Source organism: Heterodontus francisci, chromosome 43 (assembly GCF_036365525.1).
Source record: "Heterodontus francisci isolate sHetFra1 chromosome 43, sHetFra1.hap1, whole genome shotgun sequence".
NCBI lineage: Eukaryota > Metazoa > Chordata > Chondrichthyes > Heterodontiformes > Heterodontidae > Heterodontus > Heterodontus francisci.
The window spans coordinates 23,980,857-24,000,288 of record NC_090413.1 but is presented as its reverse complement, the minus strand read 5'-3'; the positions used below and the strand labels follow the sequence as shown (position 1 = coordinate 24,000,288).

The 19,432-nt window shown below is 41.4% G+C and overlaps 1 protein-coding gene across 1 annotated transcript; it reads right to left on the bottom strand.

Moving 5' to 3' along the window:
• Window positions 1-1,079: 1,079 nt before the first annotated feature.
• On the bottom strand, window positions 1,080-16,519 carry LOC137355592 (tetraspanin-1-like). Its single transcript, XM_068020884.1, has 7 exons — window positions 16,447-16,519; window positions 14,430-14,636; window positions 12,385-12,459; window positions 10,720-10,827; window positions 8,990-9,124; window positions 6,547-6,630; window positions 1,080-1,145 (listed from the first exon to the last, which is right to left on the bottom strand). The coding sequence occupies exons 1-7, from the start codon at window positions 16,501-16,503 to the stop codon at window positions 1,080-1,082; spliced, it is 732 nt and encodes a 243-aa protein (XP_067876985.1). The 5' UTR covers window positions 16,504-16,519.
• Window positions 16,520-19,432: the final 2,913 nt, after the last annotated feature.

Below are 19,432 nucleotides of genomic sequence, written 5' to 3'. Positions count from 1 at the left end.
ATGAGGAGGAGGGGTGGTCGCTGGCTGGGGGAGGGGAGCGTCAGTTGGGAATGTGATTGGTAGCAGGTCAGATGGGGCTCCCCATGTTGTCTTAATGTACATTTGGGAGAACTCCTGCTCCTCCCAGTTCCTCATTCAGGTAGGTATAGGAAAAATTCCTGCCAGTTATCACTATGTGCTCTGTGAGTTCAATGTGTGGCGAGTGAAATGCTGGGGCATTTGACAATGAAGCACAGGAGCCTAATTTAAGTAAATTACTTTCACCTTTGAATGCTTCCAATTTAAGCTGCTGATGCCAGTGCAACCACCTTAACCAATATGGCGGCTAGCATGCTTCCGGATGTAAATGTGCATGTATTTCCTGCTTGCCATATTGGGAGTTTAGGAGGCTATCTTGCAGCTGAAAAATGGGTGCTGTGCAGCTGAATTTCTATATTTTTATGTCTTCTATTGCAGATCCTATCCAATCCATTGAAATTACACAGGCCTGGAAATTATTCTAAAGTTTACACGACTGATATAATGCCTTCCAGATTTGTCTTGTTTGCCATTTCTTTAAATGAAATGGAGAAAATTACCATAATGAACAGTTTGCCAAGTGCAGGTTTCAGTCTTTTTACACTGTACCTTTAACTCCTTTCCAGATGGGAGGAGGGAGACAGATTTTAGTTGTAGCTAGGGTTGCTACCTTTGAACAAGGCCAAACCAGAAAGGGAACAGAGCAAGGAAATGGGCATATGAGGTTGGCTTTGCTGGTAATAAAAATTAATTGCAAATCTTAGTGATCACAATAATGAATGCCAATACATTGTAATGGTTTACATATATTGCCGCTAAGAAAAAAGACGGTCTAGTCCACAACCCAGTAAGTGGGAAAGTGGGTTCATTGCTGGAAGAGATCACACTTTTGTTTCACTGTCGTCCTGTGCACACGATACATATTGATGGACAGTTATTGTGAAGCTTTTTAGTTTATTAGCAACAAACACCCTTTACCTAATAATAAACAAATGCAACTGAAAGAAACACAAACTGTAAAGTAGAATGGTACATCTAAACATATCATTTCTGCTCCAAACTCATACGGTCTTTTCCTGTTTTCTGATTTGACAGTACATTGTCATGGATGCTATCATTGCCCCCAACTGTAAAATTGAAAGAAAGAACAGTCAGTGTCAATTTATTTACATTATCGCAGTAAACACTGTTGCACTTATCAGGAAGAGGAAAATACCAAGGGAGTAAAAACTAAAACGTCAAAAATGGACTAAATCTTAAATATCTCTCAATTCCACGAGGAATCCCACAAAAGGAATATTGGCCGTATTACTTAAAAACATGTGTTTTTTTAAGTTACATTAACCTGACACGATCAGAAGACTATTTTTTCATAAACCTAGTTGACAACAGATTATATGGTATAAATGGGATATTTAAGCAGTTTAAGATTAATAATTTCACAGAGGATTAATCAAAGAAGTTAGAACCTTTGCATTTCTTTCTTTTGGGCCTCCTTATCTCGAGAGACAATGGATACGCGCCTGGAGGTGGTCAGTGGTTTATGAAGCAGCGCCTGGAGTGGCTATAAAGGCCAATTCTAGAGTGACAGGCTCTTCCACAGGTGCTGCAGAGAAATTTGTTTGTCGGGGCTGTTGCACAGTTGGCTCTCCCCTTGCGCCTCTGTCTTTTTTCCTGCCAACTACTATGTCTCTTCGACTCGCCCCATTTTAGCCCCGTCTTTATGGCTGCCCGCCAGCCCTGGCGAATGCTGGCAACTGACTCCCACGACTTGTGATCAATGTCACAAGTTAGAACCTTTGCATAATGTGAGGCAAAGTACATCTCAGAAGGAAATGTGCAATCTCATTCTTCAGTGAAAACAGCTTATAGTCTTCAGAAGGATTATTTAACCACAAACTTGCAGACAGTAATTCATACCCATGAACCAAGGCAAGATAAACCAAACTCAAAATCAAACCGGCAAGTACTCGATGGGCTGAATGGCCTACCTCTGTGCCATAAATGACTCCACGATTCAATATTCAAATAATTTTTAAAATATTTATAATCCCTTTGAAGAACTAGCTTTGAATGTCAATAGGATGAATCAACATTGATTACCAGCTATAAAGACAAGAGACATGTGGACAACTACATGGGAGCTGGGATTTTCTGCTTTGAGGAACAGTTCGCCCTGCAAGCTGTATATCCACCGAACTTGGCTACTGGTGACCTCATTGAATATTTTGCAGGCACTGATTTGAATAGTTTTGGCAGGCTCACAAGCTGGTAGAGGGGATGGTGAGAAAAAGGAAAATGGCTGCTGTAGGCCTGACTAGAACTGCTGTTGATAAATGTGAAAGCCAGGGTAAACTGTCCGTTGGGCATTGAGGGCAGCCTGACTTTTGGGAGGTGGCAGAGGCAATCAGTGCAACCCCACACCACCCCAAGAACTGTAACCCAATGCAACAACAACTTGTATTTATACAGCACCTTTAAAGTAGCGAAGTGTCTTGACACATTTTACAGGACTGTTATCAAACAAAATTTGACATCGAGCCATATAGGAGATATTAAGAAAGAGGACCAAAAGCTTGGTCAAAGAGGAATGTTTTAATAAATGTCTTAAAGGGAGAAGGAGAGATAGAAAGACAGAGGTTTAAGGAGGGGATTTCAGAGTTTAGGATATCGGCAGCTGAAGGCAAGGCCGCCTATGGTTAAGCAATTAAAATTGAGGCCAGAATTGGGGGAGTGCAGATATCTCAGAGGACTGTAGGGCTGGAGGGGAGATGATGGAGATTTGGTGTTAAGAGCAACAGTGCCACTGCAAAGAAGGTTCAGTGACCTCATAGGCGTGGTCAAGGTAAGTCAAGGAGCTTTTGCCAATACACATTCTCTGCCACTCATACAGCTCCATTCACTTCCTTACCTATCATAGTCTTTCTCTCTCAGGACTTGGATATCAGGGAAACTCACTTCTGCCGAGGGCAATTTCTCCAAATACTCAAGTATCTTATTTATTCAAAACTATGCTCTCAATACACTTTCCCTCTTGTGGACTTTTGCTCATGTTCAAGGCCACATCGGGCTGAAATTTATACTCCCACCGCTGAAATTGGCGGTGGGCGAAAACAATGGCGACCCGCCCATGCGATATTAAGCGCAGTGGCTCATTTAAATAGCAGGGCGGGCTGCCCCCCGATGACACGGAGGGGGAGGGCTATCTGTCCCCGGCAATGGCGTCAGCTGCCTGTGCGCATGCGTTGACACCACTTTTAAAGTGCTTCGAGACCTACTGTTCAATTTAAACATCTAAAGAGACATTGAATAAAAAAAATTAAATACAATTATTCTGCCCCTCTCCCATAACAATTAAATTAATTACTTGCGCTCTCCCCCAAAACACTTACCTTGTCCACCTGATCATTCCCCCCACCACCACAAAGTACATAAACTTTAAACTATAACCCTCCTCACCATCCCCTATACAATGATATCACTTTGAACCCGGACCACCCCTCCCGCACTGAAAAATTTACCTCCTACCCCCCTCCCCACAAGTATTCCACTTGGGTTCCCCGGATGGGGATTCGAAGGGGCGGGAGTGCTGGTCAGCGGCACGAAGATCACACTGGGACAGACAGCGGGAACATTGATTTTAATTAATTTAAATATTTAAATGGCAGTCCTGTCGCCGAGCGGCGGCGGCGGGGGTCTGCTACGAGGCCTCGCCGCCACCGGCAATATCGGGCCAGGACTTCCCGGCGTCGGGGTGCGTGGCGGCCCTCTCCTGGAGTCATTTTCCGGAACCCTCCCGCCACGACCCCTGACATCGGGGGGTCTGTAACATTCAGCCCATCATTTCAAGGGACAAGGACATCTTTCATCATCATAGTATGCATGGGAGGAGTCTTCATGACACAGTAACATTGGTATCTCTCCCTCCAAAGGGAATAATGACCTACAACGAACAATTCAGAGTGATAACCAGGGCACATTTACGATTACAGAGTCCACATGAAGAGAAAGCATTGGACCTAATGGGCTGTTATACAGGAGAAGGTGAGGTTGGAAGCAAGCAGATAACAGAAGACTGATAAAGGCTGGGCAAGGATCATCATATACCAGTTTCATGTGTGTTCTCAAAGTATTGTAATGCTTTATACTTGCCTGACTTTTCTTCAAGTGTGAATGTTTTTTTTAGAAAAAGCTCCATTTCTGCGTATGCTTTCAACTTTTGGGGGTTGCCTTCTGGCAAGAAAAATGTAGACTTCTGTCTTATGAAGACCCTTGGAAAGTGAGGGGACTTTGTGAGGGTTAGGTTGGAGGGGAAGGGAAGTGTGAACGATGTTAATGTGGTGAGTCAACATCTATTTAGTAAAAGTCTGGGTCACCAGTTATGCTCTTCTTGCTATGGTGCTGGCTGCTGGCTGTCCTGTTCCAGGTCCTCGTCTTCTACTGTAAGGGATGCCTAACTAAGACCTTCTTGATCTCAGACCTTGGTGAGTAAATATCTAGGTGCAGGGAAGAGATGCCTATAGTGATCCCTAAATTTAAGAGCCTCTAACCTAGTATCTTCCATGGTGTCTCCACCTCCCTAACATCAAAATAATAATGGTACTCCCATTGAAAAGTCCATCTAGAGTGTAAAGCAATAATTTTGAACAGAGGTGAGTTTAAAAAAATATATCTAAAGTACTGAAAAGATTGCTGTGTAGGCAAAGAAACACCAACCTTCAGTAGCAGCGTATAAAGTGGCCTCATCAGTGTGGTATCACAGGGGTACCTTGAAGAACTCTTACCACTACTCAAATAGTGGCAGTCATTACTTGTGCTGGGGATTTGGGGCAGATTTGGAGGAGAATGAGGTGGAGGAGTCAGCCTCATCTCAACCCAATGAAATATGGTGGGGCAACATTTAGTATTTCTTTTAGGAGGAAACTGTAGGCGTTTTGTTCAGTGTAAATTTGAGACTATATGAATGTATTTTACTCTGTTTATCACCCTATAATGAGTATTACTTTTAATGGAGAACGCAGGTCTAACTGTCAAGTTATTTAATTGTGGTTAGCATCACAGTCAGGTCTATTTTGGGGTATGGCGTAGCTAGAATGTAAAGTGGGATATCATAGAAATCTTCCTGCATGGCAAATACATTTACAGCTTACTCAGGTCTGATGGCTTCCTCATTATAGTGTGAATAAATTATTCCACCATTTCCCATTGTGTAGACATTGGGCTGAATTTTACTAACCCCTCGATGCCGTGGGTCGTGGCGGGAAGGCCCGTAAAATGCTAGCAGAGAAGGCCCCGCCGGATATCAGCGGGTGTGGTTCCCCCCGCCCCCTCCCCCCAGCCGCTTGGCAGTCATTACGACATTAAAATGAGGTCATTAAAACCTACCTGCCGGCGGCGGCTGTCCCATGCCGATTTTACGGCCAACCAGCAGCAACTCGCGCGCCTGCAGAACTCCGTTGGAGTTCGGAGTCCAGACACTGGTGGGGAAGGGGGGAGGAATAAAATTATCAGAGCGAGGTGGGGGAGCAGCGGGGAAAACTTCTCCTATTGGTTGTGGGGATGGTGGAAAGGGGTTGAGGGTCAAAGATACTGAAGTTCACGGGGGAAATTTCGGAATTTCAAAAAGTGAAGTTTTGGAGGGTGGGTCAATTTATGTGTCAAGGACTCAGTGGAGGAGGGTGGGAGAGGGGATTCAACGTTAAATTAAAAGTTTATTAATTTTTTAAAATCACATCGGTGCCTTTAAATATGTTAATATTTCCCAAAGGGCTTGAAACCCTTTAAAAATGGCACCGGCGATTGCGTGGTGGCGCCGGACGCCGTTGCCAGGGACGCGGCGGCTGCCCTCTCTATGTCACTGGGGACAGCCGCTCCGCCCCCTCCATTTAAATGAGCCCCCACTTGTAATATCGCGGGGACTGTGTGGCGGCAATTCCGCGTGGGAAGGCTGACGACTTCACAGCGCAGCACGCTGATAAAATTCAGTCATTATGTCCTGGATATTAAATCAAATTAGAGAAACACTGCATAATAGCAACAAGAGTAGGTCATTCAGCCCGTCAGGCCTGTTCTGCCAAACAGATTATGGCTGATCTGTAGTTTAACTCCATCACCTTGGGTCTATAATCTTATCCTTGCCTAACAAAAATCTGTTAATCTCAGTTTCAAAATTCTCGACTGACTCCCCACCCCCTCACCCTGCCCTGCCAAGCTTCAACAGCTTTTGGGGGCGAGAATGTAAGATTTTCACTACGCTTTGCATGAAGAAATTCTTCTTGACATCACTCTTGTGTGTCCTAGCACTAATTTTAAGAATATGCTTCCTTGTTCTGGACTCCACAACCGGCAGAAATAATTTTTCTCCATCTCCTCTATCAACTCCTTTAATCATCTTAAAGACCTCACCCCTTATTTTTGTATAATTAAGCTGTCTATGTAACCTTTCCTCATAATTTAACCCTTTTTGCTCATATGTGCAGTCATCATTTCCACTGTAAACATTTCCAATTCAGGGGTAGAGTACATTACCTCCAGTACACAAATTCCCAAAGCTACAATACCGAGAATCTTGGTGTGGCTCTTCAGATAATTGAGAAGTGCGCTGTAGCAACCCTGAAAACAATAAAAAAAATAATTCAATCCTTGATCTTTATTTTCCTACCAATTTTTTGCCTTTCTCCTCCCTTAAAGATATGAGCACAGAAATCCTGCAAAGACAGTGAGCGCTGGGAGTATGGCAAGAAAACATTTCTGCCGCCACTATCCTGGTGTGGGTAAATTCCTTCCAAATCCCAGGAACAGGATGATTTAAATAATTAAGGTTGGGCAGCTGCACTTGTAGAAGCCCATCAGAGGCTCATGACTCACCAAGGCAGCAGGAACTCAGAGCTGCCACTATGTCGACCAGCTGGGGTTGATCACTGTTGGCATTCGCACAGTTGCCACTTTCACTAGGCTCAGAACAGGACCTACTTCTGCACTTGGCAGAAGCAAGTTATGCCGCAGTTTCCAGGTGTGCATTTGGCAAGATTCTGGAGTAGCTAAACATCCTCGGGTATGTCCCCAAACTGTTAACAAGACTTTTTTTGGGAGTGTGTAGGACAGGCAGAAGAAGCCTCCCTCCATTGGGATTTCTTGGGTTGTTAAAGTAGAGCAGAAACCCGGCAGATATTGGTTCTATCCCAAATTGTGACTCACCAGCTTAGCTTTGCCACAGTTCTGCACCCTTATGAGGAGAATTTGTAGGCACATGGCTCTTGTTGGGGTTTGATTCCATGGGTGTTTGTCACAGTTCTTTACTTCACTCAACTAGCTATTTATCATGTATAAAGCTTGATTCTTTTGGGCCTCCTTATCTCGAGAGACAATGGATACGCGCCTGGAGGTGGTCAGTGGTTTGTGAAGCAGCGCCTGGAGTGGCTATAAAGGCCAATTCTGGAGTGACAGGCTCTTCCACAGGTGCTGCAGAGAAATTTGTTTGTTGGGGCTGTTGCACAGTTGGCTCTCCCCTTGCGCCTCTGTCTTTTTTCCTGCCAACTACTAAGTCTCTTCGACTCGCCACAATTTAGCCCTGTCTTTATGGCTGCCCGCCAGCTCTGGCGAATGCTGGCAACTGACTCCCACGACTTGTGATCAATGTCACACGATTTCATGTCGCGTTTGCAGACGTCTTTATAACGGAGACATGGACGGCCGGTGGGTCTGATACCAGTGGCGAGCTCACTGTACAATGTGTCTTTGGGGATCCTGCCATCTTCCATGCGGCTCACATGGCCAAGCCATCTCAAGCGCCGCTGACTCAGTAGTGTGTATAAGCTGGGGATGTTGGCCGCTTCAAGGACTTCTGTGTTGGAGATATAGTCCTGCCACCTGATGCCAAGTATTCTCCGAAGGCAGCGAAGATGGAATGAATTGAGACGTCGCTCTTGGCTGGCATACGTTGTCCAGGCCTCGCTGCCGTAGAGCAAGGTACTGAGGACACAGGCCTGATACACTCGGACTTTTGTGTTCCGTGTCAGTGCGCCATTTTCCCACACTCTCTTGGCCAGTCTGGACATAGCAGTGGAAGCCTTACCCATGCGCTTGTTGATTTCTGCATCTAGAGACAGGTTACTGGTGATAGTTGAGCCTAGGTAGGTGAACTCTTGAACCACTTCCAGTGCGTGGTCGCCAATAAAGCTTGATAGTTCCTACAATATCAACACTCACTAACACAGTTGAGCTCAATCCTGTCTTCTCCCAATGTCTTCTAGTGAGGCTGATTGGATAGTGATCAGCAGTGGGAATGTTAGCTAGCTGGCCCCTCCCTAAATCTAAATATTACCCAATTGTGGCTAGCTTGGCTTAGTGGTAGCACTCTCACCTCTGAGTCAGATTGGGGGTTCTAGCCCCACTGGAGGGCTTGAATGCATAATCTAAGATGAGACTTCAGTGCATTTCTGAGGGGCTGCTGCATTGTCATAGATGACATCTTTTAGATGAGACCTTAAATCCAGGCCCTGTCTGCCTGTCCAGATAGATGTAAATGATCCCATGGCACTGTTTAAGCACGAAAAAGTGGCCTGACTAACATTTATCCTTCACCAACACCAAAACTAAATTAAGTGGTCTTTATTTCATTGTAGTTTTTGAGAATTTGCTGTGTTTGCCTACTTAGTAACGACACCTCAATAAGAAATGTATTGGTTGTGAAGCACTTTGGGACACCCTATAGACATGAAAGGCACTACATAGGTCCAAGTTTATTTCTCTTGTCTTTCCATTACTATGGTTGCACTCAGCTGATTTAGATAATGGGGCCGAACGTAGAACTTCCATGATTGACTTGCATACTGCTGTGCCTGGGACCTTCCTGATATTCACTGCTTTAATCAGCTGAGTCTTTAGGAAGGTGTAGCAGGATTTTATACAGGGCATAGTATTCACAAAAGCAAGATGTTAGTGTAAAAATGCTTATAAATGCATACGTTACCGGCACGGACTTATCAACATCGCTGAGTAGGCACGGACCATCAACGGAGCAGCATGCCTTAGGATACCTTGATGTATTGTTATTGAAAGGAGAGTATGTAAAGTCGTTGTAGCCATTGAACCCACAACACGTGAACTGGAAAAATAAAAAAGGGAGAAGGGATTTACTAAAAGTTGGTTGTGGTTTCAGAATGTTCTCTTCTCTTATCCAAGATTTCTAAAGAAGCATCAGAATGCTGATCAGAGATTTAAATGGGTTTGCGTTTAACAATTATATAACGTATCTGGATTCCGTTGTGTTATTGTTTGGATTTTCTGGTTGTTGGCTACAGTTGCGCAGCCAAAATATTATGCCTTTCAAGGTGTTGCCTTATAGTACTTCACCTCAGGGCATTAACACCTCAAAGGTTTCCCTTCCATACTGTAGAAAAATAGTGACTGGCTGAAGTAAGCATTTATTTTTTAAATTACTAATCAATCCATTTGAGTAAATATGTACAGACTGCAAAGTACCCAACAAAAATCTGGCTAGGCAAATCTATCAGCTTTTTGAAAGCTGCAAGTCACTGTAAAACTGACCCAAGTTCCTGAAATAATGCCTTCATGCTGTTTCCGCTGATTTAGAACTGCTGCTCTTCTTCGAGCCTGGATCTTGATTTGGAAATTTCTCTTTGTCCTAAGTGCTGGGAATTTCCAGCAGCCAATGACAAATTCTGTCTGTGTTTGATAGAGATGCTTTGTGAGAGTTGTTGTTTACAACAGATCATGTGGAATTGCAGTGCACACTTAATAAAGTTACTGCACTGGCCTACTGGATTTCTCAACAATAACTTGCACCATGTGACAATCAAGTCAAAAAAAAAGTTTTAGTCCCTGTTCAGAACTTCTGTGAAGAGAATCCTTCGTGTGAGTTGCGATTTTCAGCTTACTTTTGTAGAACAAAGATACCTAGATTGTATTGTGATAAACTAGGCAAAACATTAACATATAACAACTGTGAGGTGAGAATCGTGGAAAGTTGAAAGAAAGGCAGCATTTTACACAGCTTGTCCATCAAATAAAAATGGTGAGCAAACAAGCTTATTTGAGAGAAAGGGCTGATTAACATTGACTGAACCTGCGGGAACAGGGCAGTATTGGGGAAAAAAATGGAAGTGTGCCACTCGCTGCCCTGTTCCCATGTCATGGCCATTTTATTAAGGTCTTTCAGCAGGATGGCCCAGGCGCTTGCCTGTTTGAGGTGGCAGCCGATTATCAATATGCAAATTGAGGTCCTATGCCAGTTGTATGACCCCCGATGTAATTTTGAACTACCAGTGAGTGGAGTGTGCACTGCACACACTGCACCTGTTGGCACCAGGGGTTTGAGCAGCCTCCTGCCTGCCCAAAGTTCAAATCAAGTCCAAAGTATTTTTATGCGTTCCTGATGCCTTACTGATTTTATACCTCTCTCTTCCCTTTTGTTGACCAGGTACCTTGCCCTAGTTGAGTACTGCACCCAGTGACTCACAAGGCCCAACTCTTGTGGTTTATAATGTAATTGAATCTCTTTATGTTACTATTATGTGCACTCAGCGTGTACATTATCCTGTTATTGTAGATAGGGCAATGAACAGATCAGTTATCAAAATTGATCTTAAACAAAATAAACATTTAACTACAAATTTCAGTATAACTGAGTCTTAACTCTATATTATCAATTTCAAACATTTATGTCTTTTACATAATTACCTCTTTCATTACTGCTTCCCATATTGCGGTTATGTCTGACGGTTTGCCATATTCCTCTTTGATTGATATCAGTGCCACGTTTTGAATGTAACTCATAAAAATGTTAGCCTGGAAACAAAACAAAAAGATCTTTTCAAAAAAAATTTTGAAATGAAGTGTCACAGCTGCGTACATATACAATGTTATAACTTCTAAAGTATTAAAATAGACTAGGCTATCTTTAAAAATGCTAGATTTAACTACAGCATTCAACTTGGCAGACATTAAGTTGAAGCATATTTCATTAATGGTTATGGACTGATAAATCAGCAAAATCTGTTTTTACACCTGATTTACTGATCCTTATTGTATTTATTTTCTTACAAACTAAAGGTTTGATTTGTTAGGTTGGTATTTTGTAAGGCAATTTAATAATGATGGAGATTAAAATGTAGCCCAAATACACAACTGCGATTCCCGTGTCATTTGGTCTATCTTGTTTCTAGCATCCTTTTGTGTTCTAGGTCTTATCCAGTTCTAGAAAAGTACATGAATGGGATCCAAATTCTAAATATTCAAACTAAATAATTGAAAATATTATGACAAGGCTTACTGTTCCAGAAAATTGTTTTAGCTAAAGACATAAATTGAAACTGAGAAATAACCTGAAAATGTTAAACATTCTAGACTGCTACGAGAGTGTATAAATTAATGGAATTCTATCATATGTGGTGATGGCAATAAAAAAATGGCAATGTTCCTCCTTCCCTATCCTCTTCCAAAGGCATTTATTTCTGCAGGATACTAGTCTCTGGCTATCCCCAATTCCTTGGCCAAATGGTCACTCTTCATACATAAACCATGACGGTCATTATTGGCAGGTTCGTCCATCTCAGAGGCAGTTATAGATAATCTTGTCCTCAACCACCATCCATGAAAGTACACTTTACAGCTTGTGTTGCAGCAATACACTCACAAGAGGAAACCCTGACTGATTTCCCACCTCGCACCCAAGATACTAAGGGCCATTGTAACTGCTACCCTGGGTAAGATCAGTGAACTTAGCATAGAGGAGATTTATGAGGATGTTGCCAGGACTGGAGAATTTTAGCTATGAGGAAAGACTAGATAATCTGGGGTTTTCTTTGAACAGAGGAGGCTGAGGTGAGATTTAATTGAGGTGTATAAAATTATGAAGGGCCTTGAGTGGATAGGAAGGACCTTAGCAGAGAGGCCAATAACCAGGGGCATAGATTTAAAGTAATTGGTAGAAGGATTAGAGGGGAGTTGAGAAATCTTTTTCACCCAAAGGGTGGTGACGGTCTGGAACTCACTACTTGAAAGGGTGGTAGAGGCAGAAACCCTCATCGCATTTAAAAAAAACACTTGGCTATGCACTTGACGTACTGTAAGCTACAGGGCTATGGGCTAAGAGCTGAAAAGTGGGATTAGGCTGGATAGCTCTTTTAGACATGATAGGCTGAATGGCCTCTTTCAGTGCTATAAATTTCTATGACTTTATGATCTGATCAATATGGTCAGTTACATACTGCCTTCAGTTACTGAGCTATTGGATGTTTTCTTGTGGTCTTATTGTGCAATCGAGAAGCACATCTCCTACACGTTTTTCCTTTCCTGCTGAAGTTGCTCTAATATCATTGAACCTTTTATTTCAGGCATACTTACCAAGCCAGAAAATGCAAGGATAACCACAGCACCTGCAACTTGCGCTATGAAGATCAGCAGTATTATGATGAAAAACTAGAAGGAGAAATAGCAAAAATAAACACTTCTGTCTCTTAGTTTACTGGTGTCTTGGGAAATCAAGGTACTTTAAAAACATTTTTGTTTGTATATTTGGTAAGATAACAACAGATGATAGCTGGAGGCAATCCAGTAGACGATGCATTAACCCTACTAAGTGTGCACACAGAAAAACCTAAGAGAACTTGCCAAGAGACGGAGCCAGAAGTTTCCTATGGCTGAATTTGTGATACAGCATCCAAGTTCATTAAGTAAAGGTTAATTGTGAATTTGAACTTCTGCTTATATGGGACTAAGTTCTAGGTGGTCACTGTGTAGTAAAAAGTTCCACACACAGGAGCAATGGTGTGGATATTAGTCTCTATTCCCTCATCTAAAAGGCAATCTTCAATTGTGAGGCAGACAATGAGTACCAGTGCGTTATCTGACTATAAAGGCATAAAAGCTGATATTGATTCTTCCTTCATATGACATCCACATTGCTCATTTACCAAGCTGTTATCACTGAGATCAGTGCTGACAAGGAATTAAACCTGTGACCTTCCTACTACTACCACACCAACGTATATATCTCGTATATGTAGGAGTATGGCTTCTACACCTGTGGAATTTCTTGATTTTTATTTAGCCATAATGTTAATCATAAATTAATGTTTAGGTGTTATAGGCAGAAACAGTTACAAATTAAATCTCAAAACACTTTCTGCTCTTGTGATGTTTCCATTTAGTGCCTTAGCTGTCCTTGTGTTGTTTCTCAGTGAGATTGCCACATTATGAATAGGAAAAGAGATTATTAGTTATCATTCTGTGAATCCATGCCCACTCAGATCTGGATTGATATCTCTTCTTTGCCAAATTTCCCATGCTTCCCTCCTCTTCTGTTTTTCTGCCATAACCATTTTCACCTCCTCTGAACACATCTTTTCTTTATTTACTTGTCCCATTTCCAACCCTTTCGCCTTGCACCACCATCCTTTTTGTCATTTAATCACTCCTGCCCTCCACCCTATCACAGACCTTCCCCCTTTGTTCTTTCTTCTCCCTCCCTATTTATCTGGCCCTGTACTTGCTTAAAACTGTCAAATCTCTAACATCCTCCAGTTCTGAAAAAACATGATCGACCTGAAACGTTAAGTCTGTTATTCTCTTCACAAATGCTACCTGAGCAGCTGCGTGCTTTCCAGCATTTTATTTCTGATTTCCATCATCTGCCGTGTATTTCTTTTGATATAATTTCAGATCACTTTTTGGTCCTTACAGCTGCAGAGAGGAGACTTTCATGCCAATAGGGCTGAATTTGAAACTAGGGGTGAAAGGACAATGTGCTAAATCATTCAGTTGGGTCTGAATAGTGAAAATGGAAAGAAATACAATATTTTGATATAATTTATGTAATTCTGAAATGTTTGCAGTCATACTGTGTTTGAAGATTCTGTATGATTGATGGTAAAACATCCAACTAACACTCCTTCCTCATGTTACACAAAAATGAATCTCATTCTTGAGTCAATCTAATTTCAAGTTCCCATTTACCCCATCATTTTCTTCCAAATTTATTCCCTCCTTCTTCTCCTGAAGGAGTTGGTTCCTTGGCCAGGCTTAGTTCACAGGTGCTAATTAGCTTCAGTACCTTACCCAAGCTCCCATTTTTTGTGTTAAAAGGTGTGGGTTAAAATACTATTTGATTGCAGCAAGTATCACAGCTAAGCCTTTCCTTACCTGCCATCCATAAGTGCAAGGACCACTTGATATAGGAATTCTAGATGGTTTTCACCTCGTTAACGTGGGAGGCCTGAGAACAATTGGAACATCCCTATCCCAGTTCCAGCTGAGACCAGCTTCACCATAGAACATCAACTGTAGCTCAGCTACTCAGTGTCATAACCAGCGAAGCCAGTAAACAGTCCTACGGCCTTTTTCCTTACAGCAGAACCCAGAGATGTAACAAACAAGAAGTTTTTACTCACCATCATCAACATGCACTTGTTCTCCTTCACTGCTCCGTAGCATCCGAGGAAGCCAATCAGTACTAAGAAGCACCCTATTGCGATGCAGAGATACCCCACATTCACCATTTGCTTCAGCTGTGGTGCCAACTGTGCCAGGATATCAAGGAAGGATCCACCATCCACTTTAACCCAGATTCCTACTCCCAATATAGCACCACCTCCAAGCTAGAAAAGACAAAAAAGAATGATATCCTTGTTAGTGAATTCAATTGGAAAGAGTTGGTGCATTAACAAAGGATTGCATCTTCTTTCCAGATCAATCAATGGTAAATATAACCTGGCTGAATATTCTATTCAAATATGCTGTACACTTCAATAAGACATTCTATGCTTTCTGCACAATCTATACCTATTCTACAATTACACAGGGCATTGATGAGGCTACACCTAGAGTACTCTGTGCAGTTTTGGTCTTGCCTAAGGAAGGACATATTTTCCCTAGTGGGAATGAAATGAAGGTTCACCAAACTGTTTCTGGAATAAGGGGATTGATTGTTCTAGGAGAAAAGATTGACCAGATTAGGCCTGCATTCCCTGAAGGTTAGAAGAATGAGAGGTGATCTAATTGAAACATACAACATTCTTAAGGGGCTTGACAGGGGTAGATGCTGAGAAACTGTTTCTGCTGGGGAATCTAGAACCAGGGTCGCAGTCTCAGAATAAAGGGATCAGCCATTTAGGACTGAGATGTGGAGAAATTTCTTCACTCAAAGGGTTGTGAATCTTTGGAATTCTCTACCCCAGAGAGCTGTAGATGCTCAGTCATTGAGCATATTCAAGACAGAGGTCAACAGATTTTTGGGTACTAAAGGAACTAAGGGATATGGGGATAGTGCAGGAAGGTGGAGTTGAGGTCGAAGATCAGTAAGATCAAAGTGCCAAATGGCCTACTCCAGCTCCTATGTCTTACGTTCTTAGGTCCTTCACACAGTTAATATTTACAAATATTTGTTTAACTATGCCATAAAGATCACTATGATGTACTATATATAAAATAAATGTCATCAATGTTTTAAGTACAACATTCATTATTTTCCTTCCCTATAAGAAATTCAATCAGTGAGGGCATCACTGCACTTGGTCAATCAGTTTTTACATCCTCCACAAGTATGGGCTTTTCCGAGAAGGAATATTTGTTATTCCAATTTGATAATGGCTTGAGGAGATTCACAGAAAACATAATGTATGAATTTCATTTATGCATTATGAATTTGTCGTCCATCTTAACTGGTACTACAGACAATTTTAAATTTGATGACCCCTTGTCATTGGGCAGTCACATTTGCTTCCAAGAATAATTGGGTCACAGACCTCTGCATCTTTTAAGGGTAAAGTGGATAAATGCTTGGAGCAGAGGAAGCTGCAAGGGACGGAACAGGCACCCAGATTAGTTTTTGATTGCTATAGCAAAGTTTCAGCACAGACACGATGGGCTGAAAGGACTTGCTCTGTGCTGTAATTATATATGATTCTTTATTCACACAAAAAAAATCAGGATTTTACTACAAAAATTAGATCTGCACATGATTACAGGTAGATAATGTTTCCTCTCTAGAAAGTCCTGCAGCTCAGTTTGGTGACAGATTTGGAATGAAAAGAGAAATAGATGTGTCATGGGAAATTAAGAAACCAAAGCTAAATGTGAAGAAAATTAGCAGAAAGAAACTAAACTGCAGCAGAGCTGAAAAGCAGCTATGTTGAATGAAGTATTGAGAGAGTAGTCTGCAGTGCAGAGTAAATGTGTTACATTTCATGTACAGCAGTGTAATGCTTGAATCTTTAAGAGTCTTCCTTATAATTTTCTCTCGTCTTCAGGAGCCTCTGAGGTCTCTGCTTGGTATTGCCATATTTGGCACAGCGCAGAGTGGGTCTGGGCATCAAACCTGTGTTTGATCATCTATGATTCTACACATTAGTCTTCTCAACAGTTGGCAGGACCAAGAACTTCCAGTGAAATAGTCATTAGGCTACTTACGAAGATGATGCCATTGAAGCAGAACATCATTGTCTTCAAAAATTTGAAACACCCCATCTTCTTTTTATCTTCTGTTATCTGAAAGTTAAAAAGACCAATTTTTTCCCAGATCTTTTATGAAAGAAATGTCATAATGCCACCATAAACTTAAGCAGCAACAGGTATCAAACAATTTCCTTCAGATACTTCATCATTCAAACACTGTTTGACAGTCTCATACAGACAGATCCATTGAGCATTAACTAGTTATGACTACATCCCTGCCAAGTAATTTCTAATTATCAAACATTTTGTGTGAAAACAAATATACAATTAGCATCAATGATAAACACATATGTTGAACTAAGTGAAGGAGGGGCACAGGAACTGGCATCTGAATTTAAATTGTATCACATATACCTCTTACAATGTCTACAATATTATGTCACAATTATATAGAACATTTTCTATTTATCATATACAAGAAATAGAACCTGGGATCTTCCAGGCACAATTCACTATTATATAGACATGAAACAAATAGTAATATTAGGACAACATTCTCGATGGAGGAAGTGAGCTTTTATATCTGTTTCAGCAAAGGACTAGCCAGTTTTGGTTTCTGTGTAACAAGGTTGTGACACGTAGGTTCCCTTTAATGATTAGTTACATGGCAGGTTCTTTATGCCAACTGAGCCAGCACTCAGAAGATACAAGCATCATCACAGGGAATATGGAGAAAATCAGGGAGAAGTCAATTGGCAGCTCAAAAGCACTGCCTGCCCTGCATGTACCCCAGGCAATCCTTAAGTAGAAACAAAAACAAGAAATGCTGGAATCACTCAGCAGGTCTGGCAGCATCTGTGGAAAGAGAAGCAGAGTTAACGTTTCGGGTTAGTGACCCTTCTTCGGAACTGACAAATATTAGAAAAGTCACAGATTATAAACAAGTGAGGTGGGGGTGGGGCAAGAGATAACAAAGGAGAAGGTGCAGATTGGACCAGGCCACATAGCTGACCAAAAGGTCACGGAGAAAAGGCAAACAATATGTTAATGGTGTGTTGAAAGACAAAGCATTAGTACAGATTAGGCGTGAATACACTGAATATTGAACAGCAGCAAGTGCAATCCTTAAGTAGAGTTAAATGACATAACAATGGAACCTAAAATGGATGTATAGTGATCAAGATGTAGTTATAGTACCTCAGATAAATAACAAAAAGACTGATTCTGATGAGGTCCACACATCTGTAAGTATCCTTTATGGGCAGTTTGAACAGCACTAATTGCTATCAAAAATACAATTATCCACAATGACAATAAGCTTCCTGCTGACTTTGCAAAGTATAACACTGGATATAATCTGAATGATAGCTCACCAAAATGAGAATAAGCTTTTCCATTCATTTAAATAAATTTAGCTCAAGGATATGTTACAAAAATGTGAGCATTGTCTACAATTTACAGGTTATAATTGGTAAATTACAAAAGATTTCAGACATTATTGTACAATTCAACTCTCTTTGTAAACCTCACCTCAATAACTCACCACAACAACTAACTGTTGCATTTGCCAAGTCAGATCTTATCTCAGATTAATGTTTTAGTAGGTAATGCTAGTAAGCTTTGGTATACCAGCCCCTGTGTAAAATGCACCAAGACTAAGCTAACAACATTTATTAAAAATATTGTAATTTAAGTCCCAAGGAGCTTCTTATTGAAAACAATGGACTAAAATCCCCCACACAGTAACTTAGAGTTGGGGTTCCAATGGGCATTTTTAAATTGCCACTGAAGCTAATGATTTGTTCCTGCTAACAAGTGGGTAGCATCAATTAAATGGGCAATTAGCTGGAACTGCTGACCCACCACAATTCACTCTATTCTGGTGGGAATGAAACCAGCTAAAAATGAGGCTTTTCTGCATTGTGTCTTTTTCCTCCTTTTTTTTATTCGTTCTTGGGATGTGAGCATCACGTGTCCTAGAGCTGCCATCTTGAACCACTGCAATCCATGTGGTGTAGGCACACCCACAGTGGTGTTAGCAAGGGAGTTCCAATACTTTGACTCAGCGACAGTGAAAGAATAGCGATATAGTTCCAAGTCAGGATGGTGTGTGATTGAAGGAGAACTTGCAGGTGGTGGTGTTCCCATTGTCATGAAAGTGATTCTGTTTTTGTACACAAAAATTTTTGAGGAATTCAGTCAAACTGAAGAAATGTTGGACCAGTTTTTTTCAAGAGGGTCATCAAGAGGACACAGAAAGAACTGGTTTGGCAACAATATTTACTGGTTGTCACATGACTCAAGTTAAAAATAGAACGGAAACCCTGGTAACTGGGGGAAGATATGTGCAGAGAAGTGTCAGTTGTGCGTACCTTGACAGGACAGAACCCCATCTCAGCCCTGTCTGTTCCATCACTTTAAAAAGGAGAGAATTCCCAAGGAAGGAGAGACGACCACAACCCAGCTCAGCTTTCCAGCTTTCTAAAAGACCCTGAGAAGTCCACTGTGTCAACTCATCTCGTCTCCTGTCTTTGAAGAAAAGCCTGCTAAATTAATTTTCAACGCCGCCTGAAAAAGAACTAAAAGACCCGTTTACGTGTATTTGGAGGCTAGACTGTATGCCAGTTTTGGAACACAACATATTTCATCTACTGTTTTCTTCAAGAATGAGCAAGTATTCAGCCCAAGTGTTTTGTTGTCTGTAACAGATCTCTTATTTTTCCAGTTAACCGGTGTATGTGTGTGTGAGTCTGAGGGACTAAGGTAAAAAGGGAACTTTAAAATTTCAATCTGGGTGTTTACGCTTTACTACATTACGGGTTAAGACTTGTTTTCAAATAAACTGATAATTTTATTCATTGAAGAAACCTGGTTAGTGTGTTTTATTCTGGGATAAAAATAGCGTCTATGATTGACCGTATCGGTAAGTGGGAATATTTAAATATATATTGTGACCTGTGGAGAAGTGGAACTGGAATAAACAATGCACTCCTCCCACCAC